At 42.5% G+C, this 16677-nt stretch overlaps 1 protein-coding gene across 6 annotated transcripts in view; it reads right to left on the bottom strand.

The window, feature by feature from the left end:
• ATP2B3 (ATPase plasma membrane Ca2+ transporting 3) overlaps nt 1-16677 on the bottom strand; it is a 303376-nt gene that overhangs the window by 27901 nt on the left and 258798 nt on the right. For all 6 annotated transcript variants that reach the window (XM_073639937.1, XM_073639932.1, XM_073639934.1 and 3 more), the window contains 6 exons: nt 14392-14633; nt 9684-9918; nt 8485-8664; nt 7792-7879; nt 6857-6963; nt 5228-5419 (listed from right to left, as the gene is read on the bottom strand). In XM_073639937.1, coding sequence (XP_073496038.1) covers nt 5228-5419; nt 6857-6963; nt 7792-7879; nt 8485-8664; nt 9684-9918; nt 14392-14633 — 1044 coding nt within the window. The remainder of the gene's footprint in view (nt 1-5227; nt 5420-6856; nt 6964-7791; nt 7880-8484; nt 8665-9683; nt 9919-14391; nt 14634-16677) is intronic.

Below are 16677 nucleotides of genomic sequence, written 5' to 3'. Positions count from 1 at the left end.
CATGGTTCTTTGACTGTTCTTCTATCGTGATCTCCCTCCCTGAGAGTGGATCCTGTGTGGGCCTGCAGAGGATGGAGACACGGCCCTCGTACCCCGGCCTTGGGTCGAGGGGCTGGCTGCAGATAATGTATGTCTCAGCCCGGTCAAGGACCATGACCAAGAAGGCCCGGAGCTTAAGAGTGTAGCTCCACAGTAAATGGATCCCAGGGAGGATGCAGACAGAGCGGTATACGCCACCTGTCCTCGCCAACCTGATCTATTCAGAGGGATTCCGGCTGCAAGAGGGGTACCGGCCCCCGACACTGCAACTCCACGTCATGGTCGGGAAAGCCCGGTAGGCCCAGAGGATCCCACCGGGTAACGGAAAGAGTGGAGCTGCCACCCATACCCTTTTTCTGAGAGAAGTTCAGAGGGAGACCCGGCCTATCTACACACACAGGAAAGTACCCGGTCTGAAGTCTAGGAACACTCTGGTGCGGGGTCCTGATTGAACGCTGGACTTACTCGGAGGTTGTCGGACCCCCCCGTCTCTGGTGACCGCAGGACTCCACGAGGAGCAGGGAGAAGCCTTGCAGCTGTACTCTCCAATGTGAGTAAAAACCCTGGAAGTTAACCCCTATGGCCTCCGGGCTCTTTATTCTGCATTACACCGCACTATGTAGCACCGGACCTCCTAGACTACTACCCCCTCCATCCTGTCCTTCTGCCCGGAGGCCCTGCTCCGCCTGTGGGGAGTAGTAACAACGTGGGCTGCCATAACACCATGCCTCGGCGGACTGCAGCCGCGCTGGTGGTCCTCACCAGGTGCCACAGGTGGCATAGTCTAGATCAGCCACTCAACCCGTATAAGCCCGTACCATCTCTTTTTTTAAGTGTGACGACCCTGGGCACGGGTCGGGTCCGGGCCACAGCTGCACCCCATCTCTACATCACAGGACCCGACTCCGAGTCCCCCATCTCCCAGGGTAGGGCTTTCGAGCGTCACAAGACCGTCCTGTAAAGAGGGACTCAAATCCATCCATAAAGAGAATTGCGTAACTGGGGGGCGAAACTCCTGAAAATATCTCCTTTCACATCACTAACAGTGAAGGTGTTTACTATCTTGAATTTTCCCACATTTTAAGACTTCATACATATACTCAACATAATTCACATTTATATACAACAAATGTTTTTTTTACTGCAAGTTTTCCATTTGTGACTTGTATAAATTGATGGTTTAAATTTATTGTTTTACACTGTGTAGAAGTTTCTTCCCTCCCCTACGGGAGGTGGCTCTGTATAACATACTACACCTGATGAAGGGGTCAACCCGAATTCGAAATGCGTTGTATGAATGAATCCAGATCCAGAGAACATACACCCTTGTCTTCACTCTGTGCAAGCGCCCAGGAATCACTGCTCTTTTTCATTTTTGGTTTTAAGCCACCCTGACAGTTGGGACCATATATACACTACTGTGCAAAAGTTTTAGCAGGAGCAAAAAAAATGTGGCAAAGTAAGAATTTAGTCTCAAACTTGTAGGAACCCCCACTGTGCTTCTTTGTTGCTGCAAACCCTCATTATTGTGCTGCTCTTCAGCCCTTTGGAGAACAAACTATCTTCATTTGCAGTCAAATATTTCACATTTTGACTCCTTAGTCCAGAGCAGCTGTTGCCATTTTTCTGCATCTCATGTCCTATGTTTTTGTGCTTAGGTCAGTCACTTGGCCATGTTTCCATGTCGAAGGTTTGGATTTGTGGCCACAATTCTTTCCTGATAGTTACATAGTTACATAGTTTATAAGTATAGTGTCCCACTGTTTGCTAGTTCTGAGTTGATGGCACTGCTGGACATCTTCTGATTTCAAAGAAAGTAGACATAATGTGTCTTTCATCTGCTGCACTAAGTTTCCTTGGCCGGTCACTGCGTCTGTGGTCCACAACGTTGACCATTTCTTGGTGCTTCTTCAAAAGAGCTTGAGCAACACATCTTGAAACCCCAGTCTACTTTGAATTTGTTTGCGTGGGAGAGACCTTGCTGATGCAGTATAACTACCTTGTATCTTGTTGCTGTGCTCCATCTTGCCATGGTGTATATATGACCTGTGACATGAACCTGTCTTCCACAGCCTCACATTTGTAACAGAGTTTGGCCTGTTTCTGACCCAGTTTTATGCCTCATACACAGCTGTTTCTGTTTCAGTTAATGACTGTATATGAAAGTTATGATCATTATCACCTGTCTGGTATAATTGGTTACTCATACACCTGACTATAATATTACAAAATCCTTGACTTTATGCAACTGTAGCTAGAAGAATTAATGCTGTTTTGAAGGCAAAGGACGGTCCCACCAAATATTGATGTGATTTAGACTTGTCTTTTGCTCACTCACTTTGCATTTTGCTAATTGAAAAAAAAAACGTATCACTTCTATTTTTTAAACCATTCTGACTTTGCAGCATTTTTTTCCACCGCTGCTTAAAACTTTTGCACAGTACTGTATAAAAAAGATGAGTAGCCATGGTGGATTGCCATGAAAGCTTGAAGAGGACATCCTGGACCCTCACAGATCCTGAATATGGAGATGTGACCTCCTCACCTTCACAGTTTTCCTTTGCGCAGGGACCAATCCGACCAGTTCTGTTCTATTCAAGGTAATAGGTTGGGGTGCAGTCCAAGACAGAGAGCGCTGCTGTGAAGTTGGAAACAGTAGCCCACTAGACTCCGTTTACTAATTGAAGACTATGGTTCAATTGTTGGGGGGATTAAGACGGAACCCCCAACAGAGCGTGCCTGAATAGTGATGTGAACCCGGCCTTAGCAAACAAAGGCTTGGGGAATCATGATTAGGGAATGGGGAGAAAACAGTCACATCCTCCTGTCTCAGGTGCCACCCGCACTAGAATTTCACATTGTGTCTTGTATGTATGTCTATCTGACGTTGCGGCTCATTCCTACTCAAATAAATAATGCTGAGTTGCAGTACCACATATAACCTATGAACAAGGGTGGTGCTGTTTCTAAAAAAAAACAAAAACACAGATTTGTTTTCAAACAATAATCAAAATACAGATTATGAAGCATTGGAGGATAACCCTGCGGAAATGTACCTAGAACATTTACTACAACACTAGGACTCTATTTCCATAAGATTAGAATAGTAATCCGAATCTATGTGCATCTGGCAAAACTCATCATCCTTGCTGCCGTCCCTGGGGAGCGCGCTGTGAATATTTTAGGAAGTCCTGCTTTAGCAAGAAAACGTTTCGAACCCGGCCATTTCTCCCACGCAGCCCTAAAAAAAATGTATTCTGTTCACAGCCCCGTATAACACAAAAGCACAAAAGGCTGCAATTATTTATATTGTAAAATCTGATAAAGGTTCAGCTGCTGCCGCCGGGAAGCCTCTGCATTCCCAAATACATAAATCAGGAATCAGAAACAATGGCCATACCAAATGTTATACAGAAGAGCCAAAATAGGAATTACATATACGCCCCCGCCCCCACCTCCACCATATACACATGTAATAAGGTAGGATGACTCCATATAGTGCATACTCACCAATGGCGGCTGTTCCCAAAAAGGCAAGTTATTGCCTATCCATGTCGTAGTGTATAACTTGCTGAACGCTGGAGGTCCGATCACGGTGACCCCCCAGATCCTGAGACCGGGGCTCTACATCCCCGTCCTGAATGGAGGTGCACATCATCAGCCTCTGCTCCATTGATTGTCTATGCGACTGCCGGAATAAGCTGAGTGCTGTACTCGGCAGTCCCATAGACAATGAATGGAGCAGAGGCCGAGCATACACACCACAGCCCCATCCTGTTCTCTAGAGCCCTGGATGTACTAGCGGTCGGACCCCCAGTGATCAGCAAGTCTCCCCCTACCCTATTTTCCCATATCCTTTTTTGGGGCAATAACCTTTAAGTCCAACCTTAGGAATGACCCAACGTTTGGATGGAGTTCAGATGAACTTTGCCCGTTTTCAGCCATATGGAATTTTTTCAAAAAAATTGGACAGTCCTGGAAACTTTGGGACTGTTGGCAACTTAGTGTAAATGACTAGGAAATTGGTATAATAGGGCACCATGACTTTTGTTCTGCCATCATGATGGTGGGCCCTCCTAGATGTTGAAGGGATTTAACACCAAAATCACGGAGCCAAGACAGTAAATCAGTAAAAGTAAATATTTCTTTATTAAATCATAATCAAAGTAATAGGCGATAATATATAATACATATAACAGACAGGATAATTAATGAAAAAGGACTCGGGTAACCAGGGTGAGGGGTCAACACATAATTACAAGGGAGGGGGAAGTAGGTCTATAGAAAGTGCTAGTGCAGAGATCGTTTTATATAAATATAACACGTCCTGGTATACTTCACTCTTGTGTTACTCAGAGGAGAATAATCCATCAGTCAATATATAATATACACCAGAGAGTCCTGCATAGTACCATAGTAAGAAAGTCTAAACACCAGTAGTACACGCAATCTATCCACAAAGACCACTGTTACCCACGTTTACCCTTGCGCGATCCCAGACCAGCAGCCCCAACACGCGTTGGGGGGCTTTGAAACGCGCGTTGGGGCTGCTGGTCTGGAATCGCACAAGGGTGTTATATTTATAAAAAAAAATCTCTGCACTAGCACTTTCTGTAGACCTAATCCCTCCTCCCTTATAGTTATGTGTTGACCCCTCACCCTGATTACCTGAGTCCTTTTTCATTAATTATCCTGTCCGTTATATGTATTATATATGATTGCTTATACTTTGATTATGATTTAATAAAGAAATATTTACTTTTACTGATTGACTATTTTGGCTTTTGTGCTTTTGGTGTTAAATTCTATATTTTTTGGATGTTTTGGCTCTACCATCATGGGTCTATGTGTCAGATAGGCCATTTTGTGATGTATAATTGTGTACATCATGATGTCTGTTCTAATGATATTGTTTGTAAGATGTTGAAGTGAGTGGTGGCTATCGCTACTCATACAACGCATATGGATATGCCAATCACTGCTCTGTCACGGAGCTAGACGAGAATGGTTATACTAGAATTATGTTCATTGTGCGTTGGGCCGTTGCCCAGAAGCAATCTGTAACAAGGTCCCTATGTGCCACTTATAATGCCTATGTGCCACTTATAACGCCAACGTGATAAAGAGGGGTCTTCAGACGCTAGAGCCCAAGTTTTTACCCGCCCGCTATAAAGCAGTACATACTAACCTGAGTGATACAGGCCCCAGTAAATGCCACAATCACCGCCACCACATTGACAGTCAGTTGGAACTGAAGGAATTTGGAAATGCTGTCATACACGTTGCGGCCCCACATAACGGCCTTGACTATGCTGGAGAAGTTGTCGTCCGTTAAGATGATATCCGAGGCTTCCTTGGCCACATCCGTGCCGGCCAAACCCTACGTATGAAAAGTCACCAAAAATCAGAATGTAAATGATTGAGGGACTAGAAAAATCCAAGTAAGAATGTGTAATGTGGAGGGAACCTATCAGCTACAGTATGGGCCATGAAACCCTCCCCCGAGGAGCCGCGTACCGGGCCTCATTCATCACAACTAACAACTTTCTTACAGTAAAGCTGTCTGCATAGCCTTTCCGTTCTACCAAGAAGGTGTATGTGTGTATATATATATATATATATATATATATATATATATATATATATATATATATATTTTTTTTTTTTTTGGAGGGTGTAATACGGAATCATATACGGAAACACAGTCTCATAGAAATTAAAAATATATAGATTCTGACCCTGCTTATCTTAGGCCGGAGTGCAGCCCTATGTAAAGGGGCAGAATTTGGTCTCCTCTGCAAACAGAGCCATGGGAGAAGCTTTCTGCAATACAAAGCTGCCCCCAGCCATTTCCTGTAATGATATCATTTTGTGTTAAGGGAAGAAGTTAGTATCTTTTGTGAGGGGCCCCAAAAAATTTTTTTTTAATTGTTTCTGTTAAATGTTTTTTTTTTTTTACTTTAATGACTTTATGGTCCATATGGAGGTTCCAGAGACAATCAGTCTGAAAAAAAACAAAGGATTTATATCTTTCTGATGCTCCCGATCTTCTGCCTGGAGAACAACCCTACTAAGAGGGACCAAGCTTACTTTGCCTGATGACTGCAGACAGAGGAATGGGAGAAGCTTTCTGCAAAAGCAAGATGCCTCCCAGCAATTTTTGTAATGTCTTGGGAGACACAGAGACCTTTGTTTTTTATTTCCTAATTTTTCTTGCTAAATGTTTTTTTTTGTTGTTGTTGTTTTTTTACTTTAATGTCCATTAGAAATTATTTGCATTTTAATTAAAGGGATTATCCACCTTTAAGAAATTTTTCATTCCGCTACTTACGTTCATATATTTTGGTGTTGAAATAATTTTTACAATTGGGTTTCAGTAAAAAGTTTGTTTTTTACAAGCTCTTTGTTTCCCTGCACATTTAACTTTGATGTGGACTGGGGTCATAAATCAACTGAGTGGAGCACAATTTTTACAAGATTTTATGAAATCTGCTTTAAGACTGACAAAATGAGCTCACTTATGGAGTCTCAGTTAACTCATTCTGCAGCTAGCAGAACAGACACTATATATATATATATATATATATATATATATATATATATATATATATATATATATATATATATATATATATTATATTGCAGAAAATTTTAATGAAACAAGTGCAAAAATAATTTTTAGCCCTAGATACATGCATTTAAGTAAAAAAAAAAAAAAAAAAACAACAACAACTTTAAATTGTCCCCCTTTAACGTTCCATGTGTTTGTAATCAATTTATAACATCCTGAGAAGACCCACTATATGTATGGATTTACCATGGCAAAGCCAACATCTGCTTTTTTAAGAGCCGGGCCATCATTGGTGCCATCTCCCGTCACCGCCACCACTTGACGTTGTTCACCAATTGTGCTATCAATTATCCCTGGAAATGAGATACCAGAATTAATTCACAGACATCGATATTTGTCATTAGTTTGGCAGTCCACCTTTGTCAATCTGTTTTTCTTAGTGCTGATCACATTGAGTACTACTGCTGGAACCCTGAACGATCGCTGCAACCTTTCACTAAGTGTTAAGTTTCCCTACAGTGCCTCCACAGGAAAAATAAGGTATTACACATTTTCTTTTGAAATCAATGGACTTTTTTGTGTAATGCGTGGATGTAATAGGTCCTTCAAAGTAGTGTCCCAAAGTGTCAATTTGGAGTCATTCACTGACAGCCTATGGGGCAGAGTGTAAATGTCCCAAATTTTGCACTGTCAATATTGGCAAATTTGCCTTTGCCACTAATGGCTTCAAGTTCACCTGTCTCTGTATCTCTAACCTAGTTTCTAGCCCCTTCAATGTAAATGTACTGATATTCGACATTAATTTACCCACGATAATAACCAGTACAACCTATACCAGTATCCATGTTACCATCATATGGGGTGTTGGCACTCTTAAATTTTGTGTCTAAACCATCAGTTTCAAACTAGAAGTATTTTTGGACTTTTTGCATGTTGTTTGTTGGTTTGCATGTTTTTTTTTACAATAATTAAAAACTAAAATCTGTTTTCTAAATCCTTTAGTTAATAATTGTAATACTGGATACTACCACTAGACGTCACTGTGGATAAACTTTTGCATGGCTATTATTCTAAATAAAGTAAACTAGTGAGCAACATGAATAAGGGGAGTTATACTTAAAATAAAATCTCTTTTAAACTTTGTTTTTAAGATGAAAAAAAAACAACCTGTATCTAAATACCTTTTACCAGCGTGTGTTTATCAGTCGGTGAAGACCGGGCAAGGACTCTTAGCTTTGGCCAGATTTTATCCAGGCGTTCCTGTTCTATCTAAGAGAATCAAATCATGCATAACAATAAAGCATTAGATGGATCCAATATCATTTGATCATTTACATATTTACAATATATTATTAATTAACTAATTGAAAAATATTTGAAAGGGGACCTGTCGTTTGCCTAAAATTTTGCCATTTTGTTTACCTGGTGTAAATGCCGCCGTTTTCCCGAATCCGGCGATGTTTTTCTTTTCTTTCTGCCCCTCTCCATTCCTGAGATATGGCCCCTTGTTCCCTGTGTATAAATCTAGTCCTGTAATCAAAGTGGGCGTGGTCATGAACTGTTCTCTGTGGGCGTCTTCATGAGAGCCACGCCCACTTAGCTGAAAAGACTAGCTTTACATACATGGAAGAGGAGGCCATATCTCAGGACAGGAGAGGCACAGGAACAAAAGAAAAACATCGCCGGATTCAGGAGAACAGCGGCGTTTACAACAGGTAAAAAATTTATATATTTATGGCAAGTGACAGGTCCCCTTTAATCATCATTTCTATATTCTAAAACATTCATTAAACCCCCTGCATATATTAGCTTCTATGGTGCTGTAGTGTATATGAAAAATGTGAAATTAATCCTGAAAGTAACAGATCACAAACCTCCCCCTTCTCGTTCCTGATACGCCTGTTGAACTCCTTCCCTTCCAAGCACAGAAAGTCCTCCCCTGGTTGTATGATGCCACACTTTGCAGCAATGGCGCGTGCCGTGTTGATGTTATCCCCAGTGACCATACGGACTGTGATTCCAGCGCGTTGGCATTTACGGATTGCTTCAGGAACCTGTAGAGTTAACACCCAGGTAAGGATGATGGCAGAGACCCAATCTGGGGTCATTCATGAGCACACATCCTACTATAGTCAAGTTTAACTCAGAATCTTCAACAATTTACAATTTTAATCTTGTAGCTTCCACTTTTGTCTTGGTTGCCTTTATCCTGAAGTTTTATGTTGTCATCTTATGCTTTCTGACACTCAACCAAAAACAAGTCTGTGTAGTATGGGGAGGGAGTGCATTGTATAGCAGGCAGAACTTCCTGTCATCACTTCTGTGTATGTAAGTTATTAGGGATGGTTAGTTGGTACCTTGTCTGTTACTATCCAACACTTCTGGTCCAGTAGGTCAGAAGATCCGCTACCCGGCCTATTCACAGGCACAATGTCTACAGCTCAACAGAACACCCATGATTGGCAAGCCAACACTACCAGTCTCATAGGCCAACGAGAGGTCTTCCAGAAACCCCACCACACCACCTCTCTTGGCACCAAACGCCGCCCTAATGAAGGCCCTTGCTTAGCATCTCTTCCTATAAGCTAGCGGCCTGTAGACCACTATTATTTCTGCTGTCCAGATATTTAACAGGTTACAGTACTCGTGCGGTGTATTGTGAAAAACCCGTCCATTAAACCTTGAATCTCAAGTAGCACAAACAATGCAGGGAAGAAACCTTCTGGAAGAGCGGCTTCCTAGAAGAGATGATTTGCCGTCTCTTCCGTTAGGTTAGAAGGACTCATTTTATTTCCTGGAACCTTCCAAAAAAAAAAATCTAATGTGCCAGCACTGAGAAATGAAGCTTTGATGCCACATGCAAATTAGCCTGGGTGTGCATTGGGGTGTATTAATATACTTAGAGTGCACTGACACGCCCCCAATGCACTTCCAGGCAAATTGGCTTGTGGTATTAAAGCTTGATTTCTCAGCGCTGGCACATCGGATTACTACGAGACAGGTATCATTTTTATTGTTGCACTACGACCTATGTAGCCGTACTACGTACATCCCTTTGTAGTGAAGCACTCACCTCAGGCCTGACAGGGTCTTCTATTCCCACCACACAGATACAAGTCAAGTCTCCGACTATCTCATTCTCATTCTCCCATTCTGGTTCTGGCACTCCTTGAAAATCTCGGTAGGCGACACATATGGTGCGTAGTCCATCGCAGGCCATGGGCTCAATGACTTTTTTAACCATCTCATCCCGGTCACGAGGCCGAAAAGTGCGGAGGTCGCCAGCGCCATTTAGGATATTCGAACACCTAGCGATGTAGAGGTGGAATCAATTAGGGCCAATGTTAGAATGCTCATGTTGAGGTTAACGTCATTACTACATTACCGTGTTGCTAATACCAGTAAGTAATTTTGATATATGTGCGGTTTATAAGTGCGGGCTCCTGGCCAGGACATTTAGAAACAAGGCTACGGCAGCAAAATAAATCTTTGTCCTGGTTGACGGAAAGCCTAGATACAAGTCTGATGTAAAATCAGTGGAGACCTGTGAGCGCCCACTCCCCCGATTCCATAATTGGAGTCCTCACAGATGCGGACCAGATGCAGGTCTCTTGACCCAAATTGATACAGACTCATATATACCTATGTGTCAGAATTCCTGTTGTCCTTCTATAGTTTGACCACTAGTGGCTGCTATTGTTCACCTTAATAATTGTGCTGCAATCCCACTCCTTACCACTGGAGGCTGCTGTTGTGTTCTGCAATTGCCCTTTACTAAGATGGCAGATTTTGAACCTGTGGGATCCATCTTGTTTCCTGTTTGGGCCTACTTAAAGCCGCATGGATTTCTCACTCATTGCTTGAGGATTGTGTCTAGCTGTTAGCCTAGTTCCAGTCTCCAGCTCCTGAACATTCTTACCCAGACTGTTCTCACCTATCTACGGATTGTTTCCTACAACTCCTTTGCTAACTCCAAGAACTTCTACTACCTCTTGCTGTTCCGGCTCATGCTCCTTCGGCTACTGGTTTCCAGCAGTACTATGTAACACTATGAGGCTGTTGAGTTTGGATCAGGAGATCTAGAAATTGTAGTCTCTACTTGGATCATGAATGTTGGAACGAGTGAAACCGGCCTTTAAAGGGGTTTTACAGTTTTGAAACAACCCTGACCCCAGCTGCTGTTTGTTTAAAAGACAAAACTGTGCATTACTCATCCTCCCGGAGTCCAGCTCTAAATCTTTGCCGCTGCTCCTTGTGTGTGCTATTGTCCACAGTGCTGATGTCATGTAGACAGCGGTGCAGCCAATCAGTGAGCTCAGCAGCTCGTGCTGTCAACTCGAGCCGAGCTACCGAACTCGATAATAGACACTGGGACCCACGGCGGAGACTCAGTGCCGGAGACAGGGAGGGGGAGTAAAGCACAGTTGTTATTTTTTTCCAAAACAAGGAAACGCCTCTTTAAGATTTCTGAGATAATAGTGGAGAACCCATAGTCAAGACCATCTGTTAGCCAAAGAAGAGAGCGGCTGCAAACTGCATCTTTCACACTGGAGTACAAAGTATAAGCTGTGTAATGCTTCACTACTCCTGAGGGGGTGCTGCAGGGGAATAGAACACTTGCCGCAGGGCTTCCCCCACAAATTATAGGTATGTATTCAGAGTCAGACCATAGAGAGGATAATAGAATCAGCAGGTGGACTCGGGCTCTTATAATTACGATGTATCCCACACAGAATATTTTTCCCTTTTTTAGGGTTTTTTAATCAAGAGATTGTCTAATATTAGAAATAAAGGATATTTTTTAACCTGGTGCAAATGCCGCTGTTCTCCTGAATCCGGCGATGTTTTTCTTTTATTCCTGCGCCTCTCCCTTCCTGAGATATGGTCCCCTCTTCTCCTTATATAAATCTAGTCTTGTTTTCCAAGTGGGAGTGGTCTTCAAGAAAACTCCCACATGGAAAGTTGAGGACCACGCCCCCTTGAAAAAAATACAATTTATGTACAGGGAAGAGAAGGCCATATCTCAGTAACGGAGAGGCGCAGGAAAAAAAGAAAAACATCGCCGGATTCAGGAGAACAGCGGCATTTACACCGGGTAATCACATTTTATAAACTAAGACAAACTTTTTTGCTGATTTGTCCCATGTGCAATGCAGTGGGGTCATGTAGCCGGACGGTAGGAGCACATGCATGCCCATTAAACTATAAGCTGTGAGCACAATAATTTATGATATAAGTACCACCAGATCATGTTCATTCCTTGGCCGGTGACTGAGATCCTTATGACCGGCATCTGTTGTGTAACTAATCCCGGCCATATTAATGCCTGTTATCGCCTGATCTGCCTTAGTCCGCAGAAGATTCCCCCTATTAATGCAGATCAGTGTTCACAATGCGTTGAGGCGGATGTTTCTTGCTCGGCATTGTGACACATTGTACAGCTCGCGTGCCCCGCTGTCTTTAATTAAGCCTTCACCACGGTTCTCAGAAGTAGGAAACATAACCATCCGGGTGTGCCGGAGCATAGACTAAGAAATGGGACTTAGTTTACTAAGAAGCATATGGTATGTGACTGACTACGATAATCCACTGGCACATCGGTGATTTCCTACTGTTTGATCCTCGGGGGCTGAAAAAACTTCAATTGTGTAAGCCAGACACCACATGTACAAGGTCCTGATACCACTGATGGATGGAAAGTCGTAGATGTATCGGTGTCACTATTTCTAGGTTATAAGCTATTGTCATAGCACAACATACACATATGACCAGGGTTATCCGTGCCTTTGGGTGACATATTCCCAGTAGACCTTTATTTGCTTTCGATTTTTCCTCTTCGCTTCCCAAGAGCTGTAACAGTTTTTTTTTTATTATTTTTCATTTCTTGTTTTTTTTTTTTCTTTACAGTATGAGCTGAAGTTTTTATTGATACCATTTTGGGCTCCATACAACTTTTGGGTCTTTTTTTTTTTTCCCATTTTTTTGTGGAGGCAAAATGACCAAAAAAAATAGCAATTTTATTTTTACTTTTTTTGTGCCATTTGACGTATTGTATAAATATTATAATATTTTATTAATTTTATGTTATTTTGTTATTTCATTTTTTAGATTATATTTATGGTCTGGGGGAAAAAAAGGGTGATATGAACATTTATATTTTATTATTTTTAAAACCTATTTTTCTGCTTTGTTTTACTTTTTTTTTTCTATTGGTCCCTCCCCTGGGGAACTTGAATCTGGAAAACTGTGATACTGGGTTATTGTAAAGTTACCGATCTCCTGTGAAGCCCAGCCTCAGGCTTCCTGGGTGTACTACTAAAAACATGGCAGACATGGGGGCCATAGTTAGCCCCCTCTGCTACCATGGCATTGCCATTGGCACCACGTTGTGGGGGAAGTTGATGGTCATCAGAAAAGACACCTTCCCCATTTTCAACCCCTTAAATGCCACTAGTACGATTGACATCAGCATCTAAGAGGTTAGAAATGCTCCAGCCCTGCATATGGCAGCATTCACAAAACCTACAGTTCCAAAATAAGAAGTATGCAAATTTCCTCTTCAGAGAGGAAGAGGACTAGAACTCTATAGCGCCACCTGTTGAAAGCAGCAATCCTACAAGTCCTTAATGACCCTTTAACGAGTCGTGCAATATGACTTGGGATAAAAGCCAAATCAGAATCTCAATTTACTGACACAGTGTTTCAGGGTATTGCTCCTCATCAGTGCAAAGTATGAGATTTGATTTGGCTGGGTGAGAGGCTCTGGACTGATGTCTAAGGGTTAACGCTTCTCCTTGTGGAGAGTAACATACAAACCCTGGCATGCCCATAAGCCTCCTTACATTGGCATGCCCATAAGCCTCCTTACATTGGCATGCCAGGGTCTGTATGTCACTTTGCACAAGGAGAAACGTTAGCCACGAATCAGATATTGATTAAATCAGGTTTTTGTGTTTTGTGTATTTATTTTTTACATTTGTTTGGAATGTCTATTTTCTTTCAAACTTTATAAAAAAAAATAGTAATCTTGCAATTTTTACACTGGCCTTTCGGCTGTTTTAGACTCTTATTTCCTGTCTTTTTGGCCTTTCGGCTGTTTTAGACTCTTACTTCCTGTCTTTTCAGGAAAAGTTTACAGCAGTTTCCTTATCAGCAGAGACAGGATTACAATGAGAGGTAACGCCTCTATACCGAGCTGATGACACAGGATCCACCAAACACAATACGTGATGTCACAGCTCCCCCTTCTTTTTCTATGACATTTGCACATGCTCATTAGATGCTTCAATACAAAGAAGAGGGTCGGGGTCTGTTCATTGCTGCTAGTGTACATGTGCTGACGTTAGAGTCTAAAAAAGCCCCAGGTGTTGGTGTGAGAATTGCAAGATTTCTGTTTTTTATTTTTAATAGAAATTGGGATATGGAAAATAAAATACTGCCCAAAAATACATTTAACATAAAACCTGATTTAAATAGTAGGTCCTTTTTGACCCTTTAGGCAGGGAATGAGGCTCCAGAATAAGAGGAGCATCAGGTTTGTTAGCTTTACATACACCACGAATAGTCACATTTTTGAGTTTCTTCTGAAAGGTCGGTTTAAAGGATCGTCCATTTTGGCCAATCTTGACCACCATGAAAGTCCACAAGGATGAGCTGACAATGGAACCTCCCATGATAACATGTTGACTTTGGAGGAAGTTCTGCCCAATCTTGAGATCAATGAAGATAAAGAGCCCTAACCCATAATCTGATTTTAGCCACTTATGTCGGGGAGTACTCACTTCTTCAGGATGATCTCCGAGGCTCCCTTGCTGTACAGTCTGAATCCTCCATTAGGCAGGCACACCACGGTGCTCATAGACTTACGAACAGAGTTGAAGGTGTAGACTTTATAGAGCGTCTCCTCAGGAATCTGGTCTCGCACCAGCTGGTAGTCCCGTTGCATATCCAGAACAAACCCAAGCAGGGCGCACTCAGTTTTATTGCCTACTTGCTGGGGAAGCGCTCCATCTTTTTCTGGAGGCTTGAAGAAGGAAAAGAGACATGGAGGATGAAAATCTATTGTCACCTAATGCTAATCCTGGAATTTACAGACGAAACGTACAATTTAGGAAAGCGTTCTTCTGGAAACTGTGCAGCACCCGACCACTGAAGTGAATCAGATGAAGCTGCAATACCAAACACATCCTGCGGACAGGTGTGGCACTGTTTTTGAGAAGAAGGCAGACACTTTTGTATTGTTAAGAAGTGTCAACAAGGCCAGTATTACTAAGGCTTGATGTCCTGCATAGACTGAAGTTGGCAGTTACCCTACTATTTCAGATAGACCATTTTCCATACTCTTGCTTCCTTTTAAGCCCTCCATACACTTTAGCTAGCTGATGGTGATGGGATGTGAACAGCAGTAACATCCCTGGTGGTCTAGGGTAGTTATGACAATAATAATGAAATCCCTGGTGAACCAGGGGAGTGAAGGGCTTAACGGTAACATCCCTGGTGGTCTAGAGTAGCGATGGTATTATTGATAACATCCCTGGTGGTCCATCCCTGGTGGTGATAGGATTGATAATAGCATTTCTGGTGGCCCAGGGTAGAGATAGTATTGTTAATAACAACATCCCTGGTGGTCCAGGGGAGTGAAGGGATTAACAGTAACATGCCTGGTGGTCTAGGGCAGTGATAGGATTGATAATAACATTTCTGGTGGTCCTGGGTAGTGAAGGGATTAACAGTAACATGCCTGGTGGTCTAGGGCAGTGATAGGATTGATAATAACATTTCTGGTGGTCCAGGGGAGTGAAGGGATTAACAGTAACATGCCTGGTGGTCTAGGGCAGTGATAGGATTGATAATAACATAATAACATTTCTGGTGGTCCTGGGTAGTTTTAGGATTGACGATAACATCCCTGGTTGTCCAGGGGAGTGAAAGGATTAACAATAACATCCCTGGTGGTCAAGGGCAGTGATGGGATTCTTGATAATATCTTTGGTGGTCCAGGATAGTGATAGTATTGACAATAACATCCCTGGTGGTCCATGGGAGTAAAGGGATTAACAGTTACATCCCTGGTGGTCTAGGGTAGCGATGGTATTATTGATAACATCCCTGGTGATCCAGGATAGTGATAGGATTGATAATAACATTTCTGGTGGTCCTGGGTAGTTTTAGGATTAACAGTAACATCCCTGGTGGTCCAGGATAGTGATAGGATTAATAATAACATTTCTGGTGGTCCTGGGTAGTTTTTAGATTAACAGTAACATCCCTGGTGGTTCAGGGGAGTGAAGGGATTAACAGTAACATGCCTGGTGGTCTAGGGCAGTGATAGGATTGATAATAACATTTCTGGTGGTCTTGGGTAGTTTTAGGATTGACAATAACATCCCTGGTTGTCAGGGGAGTGAAAGAATTAACAATAACATCCCTGGTGGTCTAAGGCAGTGATGGGATTCTTGATATTATTTTTGGTGGTCCAGGGTAGTGATAGGATTGATAATAACATTTCTGGTTGTCCTGGGTAGTTTTAGGATTAACAGTAACATCCCTGGTGGTCCAAGGGAGTGAAGGGATTAACAGTAACATCCCTGGGGGTCTAGGGTAGCGATGGTATTATTGATAACATCCCTGGTGGTCCATCCCTGGTGGTGATAGGATTGATAATAGCATTTCTGGTGGCCCAGGGTAGTGATAGTATTGTTAATAACATCCCTGGTGGTCCAGGTTGAGTGAAGGGATTAACAGAAACATGCCTGGTGGTCTAGGGCAGTGATAGGATTGATAATAACATTTCTGGTTTTCCTGGGTAGTTTTAGGATTAACAGTAACATCCCTGGTGGTTCAGGGGAGTGAAGGGATTAACAGTAACATCCCTGGGGGTCTAGGGTAATGTAGTGAAGGAATTAACTACCCATAATGATGGCTGCCATCATACTGTGACTGTACACTGCTTAGACACACAGATACTACATCATCCGCTTTCAGCCAATCACAGAGCATTTCAGTCAGAGGTTCTGGGATTATGTAGATGATGGAAAGTGTGATAGGTGGGAGGGGACAAGAGAAGC

Source organism: Phyllobates terribilis, unplaced genomic scaffold (genome assembly GCF_046119375.1).
Source record: "Phyllobates terribilis strain yellow unplaced genomic scaffold, ASM4611937v1 Scaffold_7__3_contigs__length_470593459, whole genome shotgun sequence".
In the NCBI taxonomy this organism is placed as follows: Eukaryota; Metazoa; Chordata; class Amphibia; order Anura; family Dendrobatidae; genus Phyllobates; species Phyllobates terribilis.
The sequence above is the reverse complement of the archived record's forward strand: the minus strand, read 5'-3'. Positions and strand labels throughout refer to the sequence as shown.